This window comes from Populus euphratica, unplaced genomic scaffold (assembly GCF_000495115.2).
Source record: "Populus euphratica unplaced genomic scaffold, PopEup_1.0 scaffold239.1, whole genome shotgun sequence".
Taxonomy (NCBI): Eukaryota; Viridiplantae; Streptophyta; class Magnoliopsida; order Malpighiales; family Salicaceae; genus Populus; species Populus euphratica.
Window position 1 is genome coordinate 153,456 of NW_011500120.1, and position 25,050 is coordinate 178,505.

At 30.2% G+C, this 25,050-nt stretch overlaps 2 protein-coding genes across 2 annotated transcripts; both read right to left on the bottom strand.

Annotated features, from left to right (window-relative positions):
* Positions 1-3,731: 3,731 nt before the first annotated feature.
* Positions 3,732-4,991, bottom strand: LOC105110101 (NAC domain-containing protein 4-like). The gene has a single exon (XM_011005028.1). It carries the CDS (start codon positions 4,989-4,991, stop codon positions 3,732-3,734), a length of 1,260 nt encoding a protein of 419 aa, XP_011003330.1.
* Positions 4,992-7,318: 2,327 nt separating this feature from the next.
* Positions 7,319-14,883, bottom strand: DMR6 (2-oxoglutarate (2OG) and Fe(II)-dependent oxygenase superfamily protein). Its single transcript, XM_011004986.1, has 4 exons — positions 14,520-14,883; positions 14,142-14,389; positions 8,178-8,505; positions 7,319-8,008 (listed from the first exon to the last, which is right to left on the bottom strand). Exons 1-4 carry the CDS (start codon positions 14,715-14,717, stop codon positions 7,766-7,768), a joined length of 1,017 nt encoding a protein of 338 aa, XP_011003288.1. The 5' UTR covers positions 14,718-14,883; the 3' UTR covers positions 7,319-7,765.
* Positions 14,884-25,050: the final 10,167 nt, after the last annotated feature.

Sequence of the window (25,050 nt, forward strand, 5' to 3'; positions counted from 1 at the left end):
CTCATCTTGAAGGATTAAATATAAGACCAGTTAATAAGTGACACTAATCAAATATTTAAACCATATAAGAAATAGCACTTGCACTACTAATAATAAAAATCATAAATTCATTAGCAAAGCAAAGGTGAGTTTTTTTTTTTTTAAGTAATCAAGACTTTATATAAAAGCTAGTATAAAAAAAACTTAGCTAACTAGAAAAAAAAAAAGAGTTATTTTGTATATATAGACTTAGAGAAGATGAAATGAAAGAAAGGAAAGCTTTATGCCAAACTAAAAAACTAAAATAATGACTTTTAAAAATCTGGATTGTCCATTATAAGATGCTTTCGAGGCCTTTGTATAGATCCAAACATGTATAAAGAAATTTTTTGTTTGCAAACCCTAACTAAAACACCAATATCTAAAGTATAAGATGAAAATGATCATTTCATTCTGTATCCTTGTCTTAAAAACCATGTTATTTATAGTCACCCAAATCACCTAATTAAAGAATTCCATAATGCAATGATAAAATTGCTCGTCATTGAAAACTTCCTATCTCTAAATGATCTTATTACAGCAAGACATGATGAATTGAATTTGGCATACACCATTGAATCCTAAGCCAATTTATAAATCTACTCCATGATTTTCATGGCTTTAAACGACGTATAAACAAATTATATTAAAATTTTGTTTTATAATTACAAAATGAACAAGTCGTTTATTAATGAGATATGATGCATATAGGCTAATAACTCCCTAGTAGATAAGATGTCAAATATCAATTGCCAAAGAAATACTTTAATTTTTTTAGATACTAGACCTTTCAACAATAATAAAATGGTCAAAGACACACCTGAAAATATTATCATGTCAATGGTTATATATCCAGATTTAATTGTGTAATTATCTATTATTTCAAGATTCCTACATCATTTATCCATCGAATTATATAATGAAACAACTCCTGCGTGTATAAATGAAAAAAAAGTGTATAAATTATAGTTTTGTATGTCTCGACTCTCTTTGCTATTGTAAGTTCAATTTTAGGGCCAACATATCATAAATTGTTGTTGTTGATTATTAAGTTATAACATAGAGGCTTAAAAATGTCCCTTTCATAAAATTCATTAAAGAACCAATTATTGATTTTGTTCATGAAAATATATTTAATAAAAAATTATTTATATTTAATAGTCATCAATTATTTTATTTATAAATATAATATTTGATTAATAAATCTAGAGTAAAGATAAAATTATTAGGATAAAAATTATTTGCAAAGAAAACTATAAAATCATTATAATTATGAGAATGTTATTGTTTCAGAGCATTATTCATAAATGTTCATGGTCAATGCTTTATGAAGATTGGACATTAATTAGAGTTGTTGAGATATGAAAGAAAGTAGTTATTTTTATAAGTTGGGATATGAGGAACAATTAAAACTAATATATAGGTGATTGTCAGATGAAATATATATTAAATTGACCCGCATGAGAATTTTATATGAAGATATCACTTGTGTGTATGAAAATGTTTATATAATAGTTGTGTAAATGATTCTTAAACTTAATATTACTAAGTTATCTTATACAAAGAATATTATATTATGATTATACTATATGTTGTCCTAATTACATGTAACAAACAAGTAGAGATTGAGCATAGTATGATTATTTGAAAGTATTTAAGTAGTAAGAAAATAATTCATCATACTAGATGAATTATAAGAAATGTTTCATTTGTTTTCAAATAGTATTGATTGTAAAATCTTACGCAAGGTGAAATGGGATTTGAAAAAAATTTAAATTTTATTCAAAGAATAAGTAACTATGGTGTTTAGAACAAATATGATTTGAAAGTGTAGGCAGACTCCATGTTATAATGTTTAAATTGAAATATTGTTAATACAGAAATAATAATTACACTAAAAAATTAGTCATTGAAAGATTAAGTCAAACCACGTATATCTTTCCTAATATTTGAGGATCATTATAAGTTGTTAAATATTATATTTGATTTTCAAATATAAATCAACTAATTGTGAAATTAACAATAAATTTATTTATTTATTTTATTTTATTTAGAATTATAATTTATATCTGAGCTATTTTATTAGAAAACCTATTGTGTCATATAAGAACTCTTAATTATAAATTAAAGTAAGATGATTAATGATTATAAATGAATGTTATTGGAGGGTCCAGCCAATTTAAATATAATGTATGGTTTAAATCCAGATATTTATGTGGCTGGCGTTCTAAAAACAACTTTCTACATGTGATTTTCTACTCAAACATCAGTTATTGCAAGTAAAACAGTCTAGATGTCCATTTTGTGCAGTAGAGCGGGAGACTTCGATTCATTTATTTTTCCATTGTTCTAGTGCTTGGCAATCATGGGAAAAATTCTTACAATGGTGGGGAGTATGCTGGTGTATCCCTCAAAACTTTGAGTTTTATTAATTTATCAGTGGCCTTCTTTAGTAAAAGGTAGATCTCGGACTCGGTTTTGGAATCTTCTTTCCTTCGGCATAGCATGGAGTGTTTGGCTCATGAGAAATCATATGGTTTTTAACATAATGCATCCAAATTGGAATTCCATGTTCTATTCTATCATATGCTATCGACTTGGCTAAAGCGTAATAAACCTAATTTTAGCTGCACTGATAACAACCTCATTTGCAGGGATCATCTTCTAAATGACTACCTTTTAATTAATACACTCAATTATTATTTAAAAAAAAAAAGAAATGGAGAGGCGCTGAACCGTTGTTAATTGTTTTTTTAAAAAAAGAACTGGAGAGGCGCTGAACCGTTGTTAATTGTTATCATTGTCAAAATGATTACAAATGAAAGCATCTTCTGATGTTCCATTGGATGTAAATGAAAGCAGCGTGTTTAATTTCCAGGTGATGACATGCGATGACCTTTGGGATGTAATGAGCAGTGCAGATGCCATAAGCATAATCATGGACATCGTCAAAGAACCTGGTATCTGCTACCAGATATCGGCGACAGAAGCTTCCGAACGAGGCAGCAGAGATAAAATTATTGCCAATGTAAGTGTTTACTCATTCTTCCAGGCTTCTGGTAGCTAATTCATTTGTTTGTATGATAATAAATTAGCCTATGATTTATTTTCGCGAAGGCTTGAATGTATAAAAGGGACTATAGATGCCCTGTAATAATAGAGAAAAATGAAAGAAAATATCAGTTACTGTTGCTCTCACCCCTCTGACATTCTGCAGAAAATTGATGACTTGTTAGCTGAGAAAAACGGCCACCCAACGCTTCCTCTTGTTGAAATCTTAAATTCTCCAATCAAGTTCAATCAATGATCTTATTGTTTGTTTATATATATATATATATATTGAGAGATGTGAAGCTGATAAATTCCATCTAAGTTTTCAAACAAAGTTTGAAAGAAACTGAAAGGGCCAATTTAGCAGGAGCGCCTTCATAAACGTAAACATAGCTGCAACAAAGGAAAAACGTACTATACAATAAAAAGAAAATATTATATTTTATTGATAAAATCAAGTGTTTGTAATTACAAATTGCAAACTAAGCTAAACCCAAAATGCAGTGCTAGACATTAGAAATTTCGTGTTTATAGCCCTACCAAAACAAAAACAAAGAACACATGAAACGAGCATTGCACCGAGACATATGTCCAGTCTTTGTGACCATAAGCTCCCTAAGTCAACGTGATCATACTCGAACGAATCTTCAGTAGGGAAAACTTCAAGCCCCGTCTCCTGATTCTTCAGCTGGATTGTGGTCGAGACTCGGCATAAAATGGTCGAGATCCTGAATGATCTGGCTTATATGATAGCCATTGAAGATAGCTTCCAAGTAATCCGCCATCTCAATATCGTGCAGCTTATCTGAAATAGTTTCTTTCACGTGATCATTATTGAAACTTGCAAGCGCCACCTGTTGATTTTCGCTAATAGTTGTTTCTTGAATGAAGTCTAATTGCTGATCAGGCCCCACTTGAAAGGCAAGTTCATTGCTGACAATATCTGTCAAATCATGAAAAATATCTTCAGCTTCTACAACACCATCCTCTTTTCGAGCAATTCCTGCCTCAATCTCTGTCTCCAGATTTTCAGTAATAGTTGGTTCTCCAGTGAAGTTTACTTGGCCAGGCTCCACTTGCAATGCAGGATCAATGTTGGTGAAAGAATCTTCAGTGGCGCAACCCGCATCATCCTCCCATGAATCAACACCCGCCTTAAGCCACGTATCCACATTTTCAGCACTCTGCAGCAGTTCTTGATCTTGTGACGGTTTAGCTCCCCGGTTGACGGTTGCCGATAACTCAGGCTCCATGTTCTGAACTGGAGCCGGTGCTGCCTCAAGCCACGTCTCCTGATTCTGGATAATCTGGTGGGGTTGTTGATCTTGTGACCCTGTAGGTTCTGAGTTGATTACTGGAAGATATTTAAATCTTTGGCTAATCTGGATTATATCATCATCTTCAGCAACTCCAACAATTTCTGAAAGGTCCATCGTCTTCCTTTTCTTCGATTCCTTTGTCTTGAGTTGAGAGATCACAATATTTTCAGAAATCAATTCTGAACTATACTGCAGCATTATCCAACCATCATGGTTCGGTTGTCGCTTGTTCTTATAACGGAATCTGTTTTTCATTCCTATAACAGCTCCTTCCCTAGTACTCACTTCTTCTCCGCCGTCACCATGCCATGTGCCGCCATTCTTACCAACCTTTCTGTTCTTGTTTCTGGTACAATTGACCGTTTTCTTACTTAGTGTTGTAAAAAAGTAGAGACCATTATCACCTGACTTGTGACCTTCAAACCTGTTGAAGATCTCCCAGGGTTCTTCTTCGCCATAAATATTGTAGTCCTTTATCAAGCTAGCAGCTTCGTCAGGCAAACCTCCACCATTGACTTTCCTGTCTAGATAAAAACCGATCAATTCTTCATCAGTGGGGAGGAATTTGTATCCAGGAGGAAAGCGAGGAGGGCCGTTTTGCATTGTGCAAAACGAGAGTAGGGCTGTGATCTTCAATGACAAAAGCTGAGGGCTTCGCTATATATATATATATATATATATATATATATATATATATATATATATATATATATATGTTCTCATTAATTAATTAATTATTACAATCCGAATTTGTTGCTGAATTTTGTTGAGCTATAAACATGATTATCCTTATCTTTAGGGTGGTTTTTGTTTTAAAAAAGATCTTTTAACGACGCTTATCTTTTGTCAAAACGGAAAATACAAGGTATTGTGCTTTGATTTAACGACGAAACTTGTGGTGCCTGTGATTATCCCATGGCCACAACAAATCTTTTTACACTTTTTTCTGTCACCGAAAACGCTTTTCAATTTTTACCTTTATCTTAATGCTAATCATTAAGATTTCTCGCAGAGCATTACCTTCAACCTGTACACATCATGACGCACAATTAGAAGACATTAATTAATTAATTAATTATTACAATCCCGATTTGTTATTATCTTTTTGCGATGCTTGAAGCGGATAATAGATCAGCATATATTTCTTTTTTAAATTAACGTGGGTGTTCGGGTCAGCTTGCGCGCACCACGACTAATCCCACGGGCCCTGAAGTTAACGACCATGTAAGCCTCCAGAAAACTTCTTTCAAAAATACCGTAGATATATAGTAACAAATATTTTTTAGATGCAACTAACCTTAATCACCAACCTTTACACATTTATTATCATGCAGAATATTTTTAACAACATTTATGGTCACTAAAAGTTAAATAATCTTCTTTTTTTTTTTTTAATTTTCCACATTTCAAAAATCAAATTTAGAGCAACAACTACAAAAAACTTCTTTCAAAAATACCGTAGATAGTAACAAATATTTTTTAGATGCAACTAACCTTAATCACCAACCTTTACACATTTATTATCATGCTATATACATCCCATGGTTAGAATTCTAAGTATTAACACATTTATTATTATGCTATAACCATCCCTATGATTAGAAATCTAGTCATTAAGATTTCTCTCACAACATCATTTATAATTTCAACATTTTTTTGCAATTCTCCAAAATTTCACTCAAGAACTCTAATTTTAAAATTTTAAAATTGATGCACAATTCCTAATTGAATTTGAATTAGTTTTCATAATTAGGTTTAGAGCTCCTTACCCAGAGAAATTTTGGATTTCAACTCTAATTTGATTGAAGATTTTTAATTCCTTCCCTTCTTTTTTCCCACACAATTTCTTCACTTGTTTCCTTGTCAATTCCTTTACCAAATGATGTTTTCTGCACTTAGTATCTACAATTTATATAGCCTTAACAATTTTGGTGGAAGAAAATCTTAATGTCTTAATGTAATTGGCTATATGGAGGAGAGAATGGGGTATTTATAGTCTCGTTCTTTTTAATTATACTTTAGCAATTTAATTTATTTGATTTTTTCCATGCATTTAACCCTCACCTTTTATCTTTTTTTTTTATATATATAAAAATTCATTTTAAGGGTTTACACACTGGAGAAGAAGACAGGTCTTTACTTGGATCATGAGGCGAATACGAGACAATACATGTACCACCAATCTTTTATCTCATTTTTTTTATCAATTGACGATGTTTGGTTGTCTTAGCATTTTTTTATTATTAATTGACGGTGTTTAGTTGTCTTAGCATTGAGTAGTTAATAATCAGCAATAAGATAGATCATTTGAATTTAAATATGCTGATCTAAATCATAATTAATAATGAGCATCTAATGATTGAAATATTATAAATTTTTTGCAAGTTATTAATCATAGTATTAAAAAAATACACAAAGAAAATGAGACATTAAAATGGACAAAAAAAAAAAGGAAATCAAAAGGCTTAGTGAGTTGAGGATTGGCCTTCTTCATTGACTTGTATGTCAATGGGTTGGGCTGAAATAAACTATGCTTCTTTGCTCTTTTGGTAGATAGGAAAAAGTTTGTAAGCTATGGCGTAATCATAATGATAACAATGATGAACTGACTATTTATTCCCAGATCTGAATCTTAATAGGGGGAGACCATTGAGTTAGACATAAGAGTCGGAGGTGAATAGCATTTTATCATCCTCTGAATTGTTAATAGTTGCCTTATAATGGTTGCGTCTAGGCCTGAGCCAATTACTCGGCCTAAAATTATAGCAGACCACCATGGCCCAGGAACTGAAGCTGGAGGCTGGATGACTTTTGATAAGCCTTTGAATGGAATATTGTCCCAAGAAAGCACCTAGGATTGAACCTGAGTGGGGCTGTGATGCTGGTAATGATGTTATAAAACTGTTGTTGAGATTTATTTTATGCTAACATTCTAAGCAATGGTAGCATAAAATAAATTGCATAAGTCTCTGTCCGATTACAACAACGATTACCAATGAACATCTATTAATAGTACATGAATCAAAGTTCGAAATCAACAGGAGGTAGGAGGCACCAGCAATTGAACACCGGCTGTAACAAATTCGAATGTCTAACATCATCTGAGACAGTAACAAATAATCTTCCCTATAACTCGCAGCAACACCCTGATGCTTGGAACAAAACACTGGGTATGCTAGAAACTAGCCTGCTGCTGCCATCATTTCACAAACTGAACAAGAATTTAAGGCTGATTTGGGCGAGGTGTCAGCCCAGGATTTCAGGAAAAAAAAAACAACAACAATAACTGCCTTCTCCACGCCTAGATTTACTAGCAAATTGCAACAATAGTAAGGTGATATACGGGCATCACTTATTAATAAATGTACTGCTATTAATTAGTTCTTGAAAAGTTCCAAACAATGTTCTTGATCCAAGTTCCTGCTCCAAAACTTCTTGTAATATTCAGCATACGTGAAATCCCTGTATATGGCTCCGGTTCCATCATCGGTGAGAGCTTTAGGTGGGGTGATCAATGCGTTATCACACGGACAGAGGAAGGAAGCAACTGACATTCTTGCCTTGTCGGTATTGGTAATGGCTCGGTGCCACACACTCTTATATCTTCCATTGCTTAGTGCCTGCAAATCATTCATGGTCGTAAGAAGACCCTTAAGTTGTTAGCATGTGTCTGACAGAAAACAAGAACATGAAAATGTTCGTTGCATTGAGCCTTGCAGCTCAACGGCACTCGTTTTCCGTTCTCCTTGGTAAAAGGAAAACAAAAAACCAAAGGAAACGCAGGTTTACCTGTAACTGGTCACCAATGTTGATGACAAACGCATCCGGATGAGGATTAACTGCAACCCACTTTCCATCTTTGAGGAGGACTTGAAGGCCTGCCGCTGATAATTCTTGAAGTAAAATTGTTAGGGCATTGGGGTCTGTATGTGCTGGCAATCCGTAAGTCAACTCTGGCTCTGGACATGGAGGGTAAAAGTTTACAGCCATATGCTGTCCTTGTTCACCCAAAACATTTTTTATGTGATCCTTTTCGAGGCCTAAGCTCTCTGATATCAGTTCTTGTATTCTAAACCCAAGTTCTCGAACTTGTATACAGTAACTCCTTACAATTTCCCTATGGATACAACACATGCCACATCATTAGATCTTAGCTGTACAGTCTCAGTGACATCTGAAGATACCTGTGCCATAATTTAAAATTTTCGGTTTCTCTGTTGTTCGGAAAGATGCATGAGAGTACACGGGGGATTTTGAAATTTGTTTCCAGAACTAAGCTCAAGGAATGAATCGACTACATGAAAGATGATTATACAGCTAGTGGATTCGGCGTGAGAGCTGAGTCATCTCTTTGTCATTGCCTCCGAGTTATCTAATGAGAATACGAGAAGATTCTCATTTAAAAAATGGAAGAAAGTCTTGATGCAGGCAAGACTTTTAGCCCCAGATGCAGGAATACATCAAGATGCAACCTCAGCTGCCCCGACATGTTCCTACAATAATTGTCATCGCGTCTCCCAAAAAACGATGAAACCGAGTTTGCGTTCAGAATCATCCACCACCCAATTCTTATTAATTATATATTTGTTCAAAGAAGCAAAGAAAAGTCTATTAATTATACAGCAGAAGGAGGAGACATGACTCGCTGCTGAGTGCCCTATCCAAATGGCATCAATGCTATTGGCGCTATACTGGCCCTATCCAAATGGCATCAATGCTATTGGACTGTGAAACGATATGGTTATCTCGTTCTCTTGGACAATCTTCAAGCTCAACCTACTTCCTTACTTTTTGACATTTTCGTGCAAGTTGTTTCTATGATTTGTCGATTAAAAATTAAAATATTCGGGGAAGTCTATAGCCTCTGTGAATTGATTCTAGATTTTACTATTATTTATTTCATCCATGTACCCTGCTGATTTTAGATTTAATCTCATAAGTGTACTCTGCTGATTCTAGATTTAATTAAAAATTGTTTATTTGGTAGAAAATAATTTTTTTTAGAAAAGTAAATTATTTTTTAATGTTTAATAGTATAATAGAAAATAAATTAAAAAATAATTTCTAGTGTTTAGTTATGTCATGAAAAATGAGTTGGAAAATAACTTATTAATATTTTATTTTTCTCAAATTAAAATAATAAGAAAAAAATCTTGCAAATTAAAATGTTGAATAAGAATAAAATTAAAAAAATATAAATTCATATATTATCTCAAATAAAATAAATAATAATCAAAATAATAAGGATTAAAGCTAAAAAATTAAAAAAATAAAAGATAAAAAATTTAAAATAATAATAATTAATATTTAATAAATTATTTGAAATAAAATAAATAGCAATCAAAAGAATGAGCATCAAATTTATTAGATAACAAATTTCAATAAAAAAATGATAAAAAAAACAAATAACAATTATAAAAATAAGGATAAAAGTTAATATAAAAATTAAATTTTTAAAGATAAAATCAAAACAATATATATCCAAAACAATATATATATATATATATAGCAATTAAAAATTTGAAGATCAAATTAGATATAATTATCGAATAATATGATATTTTTAAATTTTTCACAATTTTCAAAAAATATTTTCCATCTAAATTTTTTTTAAAAATATTTTTCTAAAAACCAACTTAATTTTTTTAACTAAAAACTATTTTTTATTGATCAATTTCTCTATTAAAAAACAAACACAAAAATAATATAAAAAAATAATTTTTATAAAGCTACTTTCTAGGAAAAAAAAAATACAAACAGCCTTTAAGCCCTAAAAGAGACAGCTCGAGCACGGACCATGCCATGTGCCAGCATCATCTTTCTAGAAGAGGGCAAACTAATAACTGCGACTTTTGCAAACTGCCCTACCCCATTAAACTGTAATAGATTTGAATAAATCATGCTTTAATCATAGGTTTTCTTAACTCTTTACAGCTTAGTCCCTCTTCGTTTTCAAATCTATAACTTAGTCATTTGACTCTTGTCAGCCTTTATTAGGGTAGACATACCTAAACGTCTTAGCAAGACAATGATGGTCACAAAGAGTAGAAGGACTCTAAGCACGAGAGTCTTCAAGCATGAAGGACTATTTTATAAAGTGTCAAAATCCAAGGACTAGGGAATGATTCAGTGAGAAGAGATTCCTATACCTCATCACAGGACCACTCAATCATAGATGGATCACATGATCGATCAGTTCTGTGACGTCACGACAACTTGAGGACATGACATCATATTCCACCTAGCTAAGACAACCTTATTTTACGTGTACGAGATGTTTTTTTAACAAAAAAGTGTCGATGGATGTGATCTCATCGATCTCATCCGGTGCATCAATAGTAGAGTCATGACCGTTGGATTATAAAATAATTGCCCACCATCATATTTTAAAGTCTCCTTTACATGGATTGCAATTTAAAGAATATATTAAAATAGTATTTTTTATTTTTTAAAAAAATATTTTTAAAATTAACATATTAAAAAATCCAAAACATATAAAAAAATTATTTTTTATTAAAATAATAACAATTAAAATTGCTTTTCTAGACAATTCTTTTTATCGCGAGTGACCACAATCACGAGTGATTCATATGGTTTTGATATTATTTTTTAAAGTTGTTATATTTATATAAAAGTATATTAAAATAATATTTTTATTTTAAAATTTATTTTAAACATAAAAGAATATAAATTTTAATAAAAAAATAGGATAAAACAAAAAACAAAACCTTCACGTAATCCAAGGAGCGTATCGAACCACGCTAACTTTTGGATCTACCATGCCAAGTTACCAAGTTGCCTAGAAGACAGAAAGTCTTCGGAGTCTAAAGCATGCCGGCATCAGCGCCCACGATTTAAATACAATAGTGACAGGAGGGCGCAGGAGACTATGGTAGGGGACCTAAGAGCGAATTATTCTACATATCATGCAGACGGGTAGGTGTTGGTGACGATAGCATTAATTCTTCTCCCTCTAATTGAATATCCTCTACGTTTCTTAAGTTTTTATATTGAAGAAAACTAAGAACATCGAATCAATTAATTATAATTATAATTATAATGTACGCGAAGGGTCGTTAGGCTTTGTGGTTTTAATTGAATATTTTTTGATAATACTGTTTTGATTTTAAATAATTGCTGGTCCTATATATCATGTGTATGTGCTAAATATATATATATATATATATATATTGTTGTGGTTTTAATTGAATATTTTTTGATACAATTTTTTCTATCTTCATTAATGTCGTGTAAGTTTTGCACATGGCAAAAGATGGGCTAATTAAACACTCCATATGCCACTAGAATCCTATTATCCTATTATTGATTAATGTCGTGTAAGTTTTGCACATGGCATGTTGGTGTGTATCCAATTAGATTGCAATCTATTTTATACATGCAACTAAACATAATTGAAGGAGATTATTTTATTTTTATTTGATTTTTGGCACATCAAACAATTAATTGACAAAATATAAAAAAAAAAGAGCCACGTAATGATATGAAAAAAGTAAAGTAAACTCTACGACAACAAAAAAAGAGCGAAAATCACCATTAAATAAAGCCAGAAATTCAAGACAATTTATCGAACCAATAGAATTAACAATATCCACTATCAAAGAGAGATTTTAATTATTGATTCTTCCCATCAAGAAAAGAATACCTATTTTTCTTAAAATATGGTGTAATTTTATTGCGTCATAGAGATGCTCTGCCGAGGAACGGTGTGTTTATTGCACCAATTAACTAATAATTATTCAACAAAAACAAAAAACTAATAATTATAGTGTGATTAATTACTACAGCTACAGGAGTCAACCGAGTCTCCTAATAAGTTAAGGATGCTGGTCTCAACGGCAGAGACCTTTCCTGAGTTCTGTATAATATTGCTTGGGGGTAAGAGCCAATGAATGATTTTACGACACCTAATATGAATATATGTTTATTAGATTATATCCTTGTTAAGGCATAAATAAGAATCAATTATATTTATTAAAAGAGCATTATTTCATGTAGTAATATCTTCAAATATTTAAAATAATAAATTATAAACAAATTAATATATTACGTACAATTGATTAGAACTAACCACTGCATATGTTTTAGCAAGAGTGCGCTTATTAAATTGTTAAACTTTTTGTCAGTACTCTGTCATGACCCAGCAGGACACGGCAAAGAGGCACTCCCGAGGCAGCAAATTTTCTTTTCTTTTTCCAAAAACACGGTTTAATTACAAATTCAAACCAAGTAAGAAGTAAAATAATAGGGTTTTAAATTTAATATGTTGAACAATAGCGTGTAATAGTAATTTTCAATGGCTAATGCAAAAACTATACTCTATAAGTGTGAGTGAAAAAACCCAGATTTCATGAGCAGAAGGCCAAGTTCGCTAGCAAGAGATGTAGAAAAGTACGGCTACAGATCCACTGAATCCTCCTCTTTCGAGCTGCATGTGCTCACGTGCCCATCGACTTGACTTCCTCCCCAGGACCACAGAATTTTTTTTTATTTTTTTTTGGGGGGGCGACAAGAAGATTATTGGTAGTGATGACATAGCGAGGGGGAGGGTTGACTTTTCCTGGTTAGAGTTAACCTGACCAAAACCAACACACTCCCTGCCTCTGTAAGGGAGGGAAGGTGGGTTTTCTAGGCCAGTAGGACTAGGATCTATCCATATATAGTACGATGTGAGACACAATGCCTTTTGTTTTGGATTTTAATGGGTTCTGTTCGTATCTTTATCGTGAATTCCGAAAGATTTCTACAGTAAAAGCATCGACACCCCCTTGAAAAGATGTCTTTGATAAGATCTTAATTTAATCCAACTCCTGGAACATGAGTTTTATACTTGGAATGAGTGCATCCTCTATGCAACCTAGAGTTTCCTAGGCTTGTTTGGTACTGAATTTCATCATGTTTTTTTTTTTAATTTAAAATTTTTAATATTTTAAATCGTTTCGATTAACAATATAATTTGAAGTAAAAAATATTTTAATAAATAATTACTACTAAACTCTCAATGATTTTTTAATTAAATTGCACATAAACTTCTATGCAACCATACCTAGATGGGTTCATTGATTAGAAGAAGGTGGAATTTTTTTTTATTTTTAATTACAAGTGGGGATATCATTAAGAAAAGTCTAACTAAGTTTAAACCCTAACCATATGTTTCTTTCTAGGTTTTTTTTTTATTTCAAGATAAAGAGAAATTTTAAAATCTTCATACAAATAAAATATTTTAAATGATAGATAGTATTCAAAATTAATATTAATATACCTTAACCATATAATTCCTTTGATTTTACAACTATTAAGTTTTTTAAAAAATTCTTTAGAATGTTTCTATAGAATAAGATATGATATCTGAACGATAGCCATTTTCAATCAATCAATCATATATATATATATATATATATATATATATATTAATTCATTATAATTTTTTTTTAAGATGGGTATCCGAAATGTTTTATATATATAAACTAGTTACAAAGATGGAATACTGTTATTTTTGAATTACTTGTTCAAGGAAGATTTTTCTAGTTACATTTTCGCTAGTAAATGCAAACAATGAAAAAGAAATAACAAATATTATTACAGAAAGGGACGTGGCAGATTAATCCAGGCACTTCTAGTGCATGCACCTAGGGTGTCTGAAGCATAGCTCTCCATGTATGTGGATCTACTCTACTGTGTGTTAGTATGTTGAGAAAGAGAGGAGGGAGGAGGAGGAGGAGGAGGAGTACTCACTTGAAAGGAGGAGGATTAGAAGGCCACTCAGGCACATATTTGTCGAGAGGGTAGCAATGGAGTCTAAGATAATCCCTCCAGTTGTGGACCTTTTCCTTATTCACATTAAAACTTGTAGAAAGTCTCATTGTCTTTGATGGGTCATCTGAGTACAGCTTCAGCTTCTCCTCAACCGGCAAGCTGAAGAAATCATGGGCCACTCCTAACATTTTCTCCACCGCTTCCAAGGACACTCCATGATTGATCACCTGACAGTAGGAAACCAGAAGAACATTTTTTATATATACCTCTATATATTACTACTGCATCTAATCATGAAGCTGGTTGTGTGTGTGTGTGTGTGTGTGTGAAGCAAGAAGTTATAGAAAGTTGGCTTACCTGGAAAAAGCCATAGTGCTCGCAGGCATCACCAACTTGTTGGACAATTTGGTTCCTATCCTGACAACCTAAATCTATAACCGGAACATCTTCGCACGTTGAAACTTCCGACAGCCTGGGACGCTCAGATTCCGGCCTAACATAGCTAGCCGGCAAGTTCGTGTAATGGACGCCAGAGGAAATTACTTTTGTATCCATGTTACTAATAAAAAACAGTAACGAAGGATGAAAAAGACAGCAAGTTGTAATAAATTAAAAGGTGGGCACTAAAACTATGATTTTGCTACTTGGAGTTGCTGTAGCTATGTAAGCTTCCAGGAAGATGAGAGAGCTCTGGAATGCACCACATGTATTTATATATGCACATGGAGGCGAGGCCGGTCCCTTTTTCTTCTTCTTCTTCTTCTTCTTTTTTTATATAAAAAAAAGTCGCATGGCCTTTAGGTCGTCATTTAGGGTATAATTTAACTTAATTTATTCTAATTGATGAGGCTTTGGTCCCACATGAATAAAAAAATTATAAAATTTCTTATAATATGATTGATTTGATTTACAAGAATTATGCCTAATTTCTTTTCTTCTTCTCAAGACGTGGTTAATATTTGGGATTATCTCTCGTTGCGCTTTGGTGTTGTGCAGGGGCTTCAAGGATCGATGGGGCCACTGAATTTTACCAAATCCTATATGGATTCTGTCTTGGAGGTAGCTAGGCCATATATCGAATTCCACTCGAATTGGCCGGTTGAGTATGGATATATAGAAATTAATTGTGGGGTGCTGAGCTCCTCACGGGTCTAAGGACAAGAAACCTCTGGGTTTTTTTTTTCCAGATTTATCTGGAATAACTAATGAATTATAATCTGTACACATGGATAAAAACTCTCTGCTAGAATTTTGATAAAAGTGATTAGAATTCAAAGTTTCTTTTCGAATCACAGATGCGAAAACTATATACCCCATTATCAAATACACACATATAGTAAAGATCGAGTGGTGGGGATGAGAATTTGAAAGTGGTGCTGTGGCCAGTAGCGAACGTGTTGCTCTTTGATTTTTCGAAAGGTTGCCGGAGATTGAAGAATCTAGTATTAGAGGCCCGCCATCACTTTCTGCTATATATATGGTGTTAAATATCAAAAGGGTGGTGGGAGTGTCTTCTTAAGACCTCCCAGATCGTGGGAATTACAGTAGAGGGAGCACAAACCACTCAGAGGAGCATCATTTGGTTTCTGAAAAGAAAAGAAGGGTTTTTGTAGTTATGTCATGATGATCTGTGCTGCATTGCTCTTCGAGTGGACGGGAAAATTCATAGGTTAGGTTGCGGGCCGGTGAGTGGACAAGATTCTTAATCTATTTGTTCGCGTAGATTTTAATAAGGTGTTTGGGCCACTAAATCTCTCTCTTTTGTTTTTTTTTCTTTAAGATTTAGTCCATGTTTATATTGCTCGGATGAGTACAAATAATTACTGTTTTTACCTAACCCCCTTTTGTTCTGCCCTCTTGCCCTTGCAAATGGGACAAAATACAGGTGCTGATAATCTTGGTGCACGTGCCTTATCAAAATCTCAATTTGAGTTGCTGTAATTAATTTTCACTTAACACTTCATTACACGTGTTCCAAAAATCTCATCAATCAAGTGTGTATTGAAGGCATTGCCACGTTGAAGTATACACGCACACTTGATTAAAGGGATTCTAGATGCATAAGAACCTTGAAATAAAAGTTGAACATATAAGAACTTCAAATAGAAATTGAAATCATGACTTATGCAACAAATCCTTCAATTCATGACTTAATTTGTTTCCAACAACTAATATTCACACCTCCTCCTTCTTCTTCTCCTCCTCCTCCTCCTTTTATAAATATCAAAAAATTATATTAAATTGGTCATCTAATGGATAGAAATCTAACAAAACATAAAAAAAATAAAAAAAATACAGCAATAATTATATCAACATAACAAGATACAAGATCTAATTACTTGGATACACTACACGCTCTTTATTTCTTAACAAATCCATACTCATATAAACAAAACTAGGATTATATGAACAAATCCAAAATAAAACATTGTGAAATAAAAAGCAAAAAAACACAATCCTAATCTATTGTAATTACATCAAATATGAATTTGTTCTTAGTAAGTAGATAATTCACACTATTCTATAGAATAGTACATGCCAAACCTTTCACCGAAACTTTACTTTAATCATTCCTTACAATTGATGAAAAAAATCATCAAAGGAAAAAAGGGTGCAACATGAAAGTTCTCATTGGCCAACTATTTTATTTCATAATCTTTTCCTTGTAATAAAAAAGGATCAGGTACAAAACCTATTATGCTTGGTTAACTAAAGAAAAATTCAATTTTTCAAAAAGAAACATTATTTCAAATAACAACATTGTATGGCTCCAAACCTAGGTAAATGATTATATCAAAGATAGTAGAACACTACTTAACAGCGTAGTGGCCTTTACCATATAAACTCCATGTTTTTCTATCTTCTTTATATATGTGAAGGTTAATGAGATTAATGGCATTTATCTCAATTTTTTAAAGCATTGATTTCATGTTCACACCTTCTTTTGCTATAATTAGCAGCGTTATGACATGCCTAAACGTAATAGATGACTTACATATTGTCTTTGCTTACTCAATAGTGACCTAATTATTATGATTTGTTATCTTAAATAATAGCTAATGAAATATTTTGTTGGTGATTAGGCAAATTTTTTTGGGTATTTTAATTGCCGATGAAAAATCATTGGCAATAAATGTCTTATCAAAGGTTTGTTTTATATATTCAAACTTATAATTAATATAATTCAAAGTCCTAATATGTATATTAATAATAAAAACATATATGTTTAAATTAAAATAAAATAGGATGCTTGTTAAAACACTTTAAAGTAACGTGATTTTTGTTGTTGTCAATGATGAATCCTTTGTTTTTAAAATTTTATTGCTCTCCACTTATATAACTAAAATATTTGTAGTATGCCTCCAAAAATTCCAATAACACCTTGTTTTAGATACACTTTTAAATAAGGTCTTTGAAACAAAAAATATGAAATTTAAATATCTCTTAACAAGATAAATCTAAGCTCTAAATTTGAAAGGAAAAATAAAGTATTAAAGAGAATAAAAACACTAAAAATAAAGTAAAAAATAGTGCAGAAAAATCTAAAACTTTTTAGTTAAAGACTTTTTTTTCACCCTTTTTTTTATTGTGAATCTTGGAAGCAAAAAGGTTGAATAATTAATAAGAACCAATTCTCACTATTATTAACCTTTGATTAGCCATCATAAATTAAGAATTAAATCTAGAAAAATTAAAGCTTCTTTGATTAGAAAAGCTAAGGGTTTTTTAGATTAATTTTATATTCACCCATAATTTGTTTAATTGGAAATTGTCTCATTAGTCTGAAAACAACTCAAGGATTTGTTGACAGATACTGATATGATAGATTACTATATCAGGATAGATAACTTTTGGCTTTGAACCTTCCTTAATGAAATCCTACCAGATTGACTCGAGGAAATAGTAAATGTGTTATCTTGAATTATTCATTTTTTGTATAAACCATGATAATAGTAATCACATAGTTCTCTACCTAGGTATTTTCTTTGGTTCTTGCTGGTATATTTATTTTAGCCCTGAACAAATATCGCATTCATGATTGCTTTAGAAAATTCAGTCTTTATTGAAATTCTTAAATAAACGTTCATATTTCTCACTCATATAGGTGATTTTTCATTAAAAAGTATTATATTATAACTCACTTGGTGTACCAAAATATAAAAATTAGTAAAAGCTCAGTTCACTCTTTATTACACTGCAGCTATCATTTATTTTATCATGGGAGGAAGCAAGAAATAATAATTTTCTATTGCTACCAAGAATATTACATGACTTATTTTCCACTTGAATCTATATTTTAGGATCTTCAATCAGTTAGGTATAGTTAACATCATTATACTCTTTCATCTTTTAAAGGCTTTAAACTCATTTTTCTTGATGAATTATACATAAACTCTCTCGTCAACCCCTTTCAAGTTTTTCACCATGCATCATAAAAGATGATGATTGAAGCAGTACTATTGAAACAGTATTTGTTGAAGTAGCATTAGTTGACATAATCAAATCTTGAATAGAAAGAGTAAAAGACATGATATAATCTATAAATAACAATAACCAATAATATTTATAAATAAATATTTTATCTCTATAATAAGCAAGTAATACAATAAAAACTTGTAAAAGAGCAGTTTTTTGAATAAAAGATATTTAAACTATACAGGATAAAATTCACAATCATTTCCTTTCTTAGATTACTATGTTAAGCCTTATTCTATTCACTAAGATTTATTTTATTATCATTATTTCACTTATAAATTATATTGTATAAAAAAAATAGTGTAATGTGAATAATACTTTCATTAAGTTTTTAAAAAAAGAATGGAGGGGTTATAAACAATTCTGCTTAAAATTCAATCTTCTTATACGAAAATTCCTAGACCGTATCAATTTACCGCACTAACTTTCTATATGTATGAACATGAACATATATGCAAACAAAACCAACTAGATAACTTTGATATCAATCTTGTAGAGTATAAGTAAGATAACATATACTATCATAAACAAATTAAGTATTCACTTATTAATACATATAAATCAATAAGATATATGACATGCATTAAACCATTCAAATAACATGAAAAACAATTTTAAAAGGCAAAATATAATTACAAAACACTGATAAATAACAACTTTCTAAAATTAAATGAAAATAAATCATAACATACCTAAATGTTATAGATTAAAGCATATAGAAATAAAATTAAATCTATATGTGAGAATATAACAACTTAAAAGAAAGTTAAATACTAACTTATATTTTAAAGATGCTAATAACCTCTTTCATGATTAATTTATATTATTATTTTCATTTTTTTTCACAAGATAAACTAAACAGAGTTTAATATAAGGATAAAGTCCTGTGATTGTAGCACTGAAGTTTTTTTTTTTTTTGTGTGTGTATGTATAACCTATAACAAACGTGTTTTCAACACAAATATAATACTAGCATACATGCTAAGCATATATCCAAACTTATAAATTATATTAGTTTAAGTTCCTAGCTTGTATACTGATAATAAAAATATACTTGAAATATAACTCCTAAGATTTCAATAACAACACCTTCATTTAGATGCATATAAAAAATATAAAACTCAAATATCTTTCAACAAAATGAACGTAAACTCTAGATTTGGGAGGGAAAACCAAAACATAAAAGAGAATGTAAACACAAAAAGTGAAGTGGGAAAGAGAGGAAAAATCTATGAAATTCTAGTTAGAAATGCTACATGTGGACATCAAGATGAGGTAACATGTAAAAGGGGTAAAAAAAAAAAAATGAGTCGACACTTAGTTTTATGGTAACTAAAAATCCTAACTGGTTTTCAAAGGTTTTGGATAAAAAACTAGTTACGTAATAGAAAAGATAGATATTACCATATACATCTTACTTAAATTAAACTGTATTGCTGGTTGTTTGCCTATATTGGAATACATGTTATTCAAGGTATTATTGTCTTTCACAAAATAATGTCCAAACGACAAGGCCCATTATTGAACCTCATCATTCAGGGTTATTTGGAAATAATAAACGATAAGGTTTATTATAAGTTGAAAAATAAATATTATCCATTAGTTAGCGTATGAAGAATAGCGCCCATTATTGGACCATATCATTTTGAGCTACTTGATAAATGATAAAAACATTGAATTGAATTTGTAAAAATTAAAATAGTTATAGGGTGACTGAAAATTTTATTGATTAATATCCTATAAATCGTGTATTAATTGGTACTATTATTCAATTACTGACAACCAAAAAGCATGATCTAATATTGAGCCCTACCATCTTAGGTCAATTGATAATTAATAGAAACAATTAATTCATCAATCAAACATTAATTAATATTGTTATTTGATAACCATCATCTCTGAAAGATAGGATCTAATATAAGATTATTTTATCTTCAGTTAGTTAAGAACTAATAGAAACAATTAATACAAGGATGATGTTATTACAATTGTTTTATTATTATTATTTTTTCATCATTGTCTTTTATTTTTTTTATTACCTTTAAAACCATTTTTTTATTTAATTTTTCTTTTTAAAATCAACATCTGAAAGACAAAGCCTAATGTTAGACTATACCATATTGGGTAGATCAATCAATTATTATTGTTAAGAAAAAAAATTTAGAAAAATAATTGCTCCATATAATATTCGTCTTAAGATTTTTCAAGATGACCTAAAAATTCTCAAATTCAAAGTTTATGGCTATATGCAATTATTTTATCTTATCCACCCAGCCAACAGACAAAATCAAAATTAATCAGTCCATATTCAATCATATTAAAACAAATCAAATCAAATACTCAACAAATTTAGCAAGGCCCTAACACAATAATTTCATTCATTCAAAATAAAATCTCATAATATTCATACCCAATCCAATATTCTTGAAAATTATCTCAAATTATAAACACACGTCAATTCAAGTCAATAATATCCAAACAATTAAAGTATTCTCAAACCTTCCACTTTCTAGACTCTTCTAAAGTTCCCTTTATTTTTTAGATTTTTCTATAACGTTCTCTTATTTTTAGATCTTTTAAGAGTGTCCTTCCTTATAAGCTAATTTTTTTTCTTTTGCGATTATTATTTTAAAAATGAATCAATCCTTGTTTTTTTTTAATTACAAAAAAAATTATTTGATTAATTTTTTCTTCTATTTTCTTTTTCTTCTGAATTATTTTATTTATTTTTGAAAAAAAATCAATACAAAAACAATATGCAAAAAGGTTATAAATTGGCCATATCATGTCAAAAATATATTTTCGATGGATCTTGGCATTTCTTCAATTTAAAAAAAAATATTTTGAAAATAGAGGTAAAAATTGAGTGACAACAAGAAACTCTTCCCTGTATTAAAATTTGAAAGCTAAAAGATTAAAAAATTAATAAAAACTAATTTTTATTATTATTAACTTTTAATTATCTACTATAAATTAAGAATTAAATCTAGAAAATCAATTGTTATTTAAGAATGAAAACCAAAGATTTTTTAAAATTAATTTTTATTTATCTATAATTTATTTAATTAAAATAAATTTTCAACAATATTATCATCCTGGTGGGTTCTCAGTAAACCTCATCACCTTGCAATAATTTCTATCACTAAGCATTGCTATGCTACTATCGAGCCTTGAATAAATAATTTTTTTTTTTATACTTGTGATCTACAAAGTCAGCAAGAACAGAAGGATAACTTGAGCAAAACTTAAAAAGCTTTAAAAATATAAAAAATATATATTTATCAATCATATTTTATAACATAAAAATCATATAAATTTAATAGTTTGTTTAAAAATATAGTTATAATTATTTTTTAAATAATTTTATATATCAAAATACATGTCAATAATATTTTTTAAAAAAATTAATTTTTATATCAGTACATCAAAATGATTTACAAATTCTAAAAATATATTAATTTAAATTAAATAAAAAAATTTAATTTTTTTCAAAAATATTTTAAAACCATAAACCATATACACACCCAATAATAAGTTCATCCAAAGTGACAATTCATTTTAAGCCAGGTGTGCGTGAGCAACTATATATTCATAGTCAAGCTCAATGATTATCTTTGGAAATAGTTAAAGGGACAACCCGAGCAATTAATGGATGCCACTGCTCCTCCTCTCACCGCCCACCTCTCCGCCCACATTTGTCCCATTTTTATTTTTTTTATTTAAAAAAAGAAGAAGAAAGATGCCGTAGATAGCTGTTGCTATTTGCATGCCCCTCCGCTGCGTCAAGGAGAATCCTCCATTGCCAATGAACGCATATCACCCAACGTTTGAGCCACAAGTGTCGTTATCTATTCCTGACAATGAACAAAATAATTTTGTTCTCTTGTGTGGAAATGAAGAGGATATCCATATCATGTGTGATGATGAAAGAGAGAAAAAGGTCGGCTGCCAAGAGCACAAGCACCTCAAACTGGAAGAGAGATGATGTACGATGACTTGACGGGGCCGGCCCTAACGTGGGGTTGCAGCGACAGCGGTGGCTTGTTTGGCTGTGGTTCACCATGGAGTTGGTGAGTGTGTATGCATTTGATTCCCGTGTCCTTGATGTTCGTCTCGGCACCACTAGTGTGCGTGCATGCATATGGCTCCTCTTCACTGCTTGATTTGATCTTTCTCCTTGCCACTAAGACTCGCCTTCTACGATCCAGACCACTTCTCTTTCATATATTCTTGCGTATTTCAGGGACAGAATCTTAATTCTTCAGTTGTAGACGCCGCCCAAAATGGTTCAAGAAATCTCTTTTCATCAAATAAATAAAAAAGAAGAAGATGTATTTGTTAAAAAACAAAGAATAAATAAGAACATATATATTTAAAATAATAAAACTTAAGAAGAAAAACTCATACCTTTTCTTATATATATTTTTCAATTCTTAGAATACAAAGCAGGTAGTCTGTTAATAAAAAAAGAAATAGAAATATTAAAAGACAGTAGAAAATTTAAGTATCATGACTAAATCTAAAATTCATAAAATCTAAGAAATTTCAATGAGTATTCAATATATATAATTATAAATTTTATAACACATCTCCTCAATGACTATATATTAAAAATTTATCTTAGTAAAACCTTGTAAAAAAAAATCTAAACAAAGAAAAAAAAGTATATTATTTTTATGTGATTTCTGAATATTTTTAAATTCAATAAAAGATTTAATACCAATTTGTCTCATTAAAACCTTGCAAAATAAAATCCAATAAAAAAACCTAAACAATAGAGAAAAAAATATATTTTGTATTAACTTCATTTTAAAAGTATATATCTTATGATAAATCTTTAAGATGATGCATTCAAATATTGCAGACAAGCTTCTTAAAAGTTGAGGCCGATAAATACTTTCTAAATAAGTTTGCTAAATTATCATTTGACTTAATTTACTTTATGAAAAGTCATGTCTCTATTCAAAATATAATTAAAATTTATTATTTAATTAAAATAAAATTAATATTATTTATTAAAAATATAATAAGATAAATATCCTAATATAAATAAAAAAAAATACTAGTCATCCTCATTGATTCCACCACTACGCCTATTATCTGCTTTATATAGATTTTCAAAGAAATCATAAATATTAAGATAAGTATTAATATCAAGATAATTGAACTGCATTTTGTTTCAAAAAAACTTGATATAAATATATAAGATGTGTTTGGTGTGAGATGAATAATCATACATACCACACCAATGACACTTATGTTAATGTTTATTCAAATTTCTACCCTTTTCTTGTTTGGGTTTATTGTGACTTAACTTGTAATAGTATAGTATCTTGCTTTTTGAAGTATTGTCCCCTTTTCTTTTCTATTTTTTTTTTTATATATCTATACTCTTGGTTCTTTCTTATCTTTTGAACAAAGGTTCCATTAACTTTAGGCAATGGTTTTATATATATCAATTAATTAATTATTTTATAAATTTAATTTGAAAAATATTTTTTTAATCAAATATATTAAATTAATTTTTATTCAACTTTAATTTTAACCACAATTTTAACCAAACATATATTTTTTCAAACCAATCTCAACTAAAAATATTTTTTACAAAATAATTTTTTTAAAATTATAATCACAGCAACTACAGTACCAAAGACACTCTTATCAGTGGTTGGTTAATCAAATATTTGTTGACGGTGGTGAGGGAAGCGCCGCCAATTGTGAAACCTTTTCTATTTCAGTTCACATTTCCATTAATAAAAAGATATGGCGGCACTGCGGCGGTCGTTCCTTCACTCATGGCGTCCATTCAATCCCATCTTTTTAATCAGCCGACATCTAATTATCTGCGGTTGAACTTTTGTTTCTTTGGCCTTTTCTTCCATTTTTTTCAGGACACGGTTTGAATGTGTTACGTGTGTGTGTGTATGTATATATATGATGCTTTTTAAGCTTAAATTAATAGGTATTTAAGAAGGGGAAAAAATGGTTTCAAATATAATTTTACTTTTTATGTATATATATAAGTTGAGATATTAGTAAATGTTGACCTAAATAGAGCTTTTTTAATTGTTATTTTTCAATAATGTTTATCAGTACAGCAATGGAAAATAATAATGTTTTTATTAGACAGGAGATATTTAAGAAATGAAAATGAAGTGTTTTGATTTTTTCTTCTAATTTTCATTACAAAAATATGATATTGTTATTTATAAATTAAAAAAATGTATAATTTTATTATAAATTTTAAAAAAATAAAAAGGAAGATAAGTAGTAATAACTTGATTTTAAATGGAAGAAAATAAATATCATCAAATCCAGTGATGATATATAATCATAATAATTATCAAGATGAGTTGGTTTTTAATTACAAATCCAAATTTATGTAATTGTCAAGCATGTGCATGCATATATG

Bases quoted from the DNA above. Each gene is read 5' to 3' on its own strand.
- LOC105110101 (XM_011005028.1), bottom strand. From the start codon at position 4,991: ATGCAAAACGGCCCTCCTCGCTTTCCTCCTGGATACAAATTCCTCCCC.
- DMR6 (XM_011004986.1), bottom strand. From the start codon at position 14,717: ATGGATACAAAAGTAATTTCCTCTGGCGTCCATTACACGAACTTGCCG. The intron at 14,390-14,519 runs GTAAGCCAACTT...TCCTACTGTCAG, and splicing joins AGCACTATGGCTTTTTCCAG to GTGATCAATCATGGAGTGTC. The intron at 8,506-14,141 runs GTGAGTACTCCT...TTGTATCCATAG, and splicing joins TCTAATCCTCCTCCTTTCAA to GGAAATTGTAAGGAGTTACT.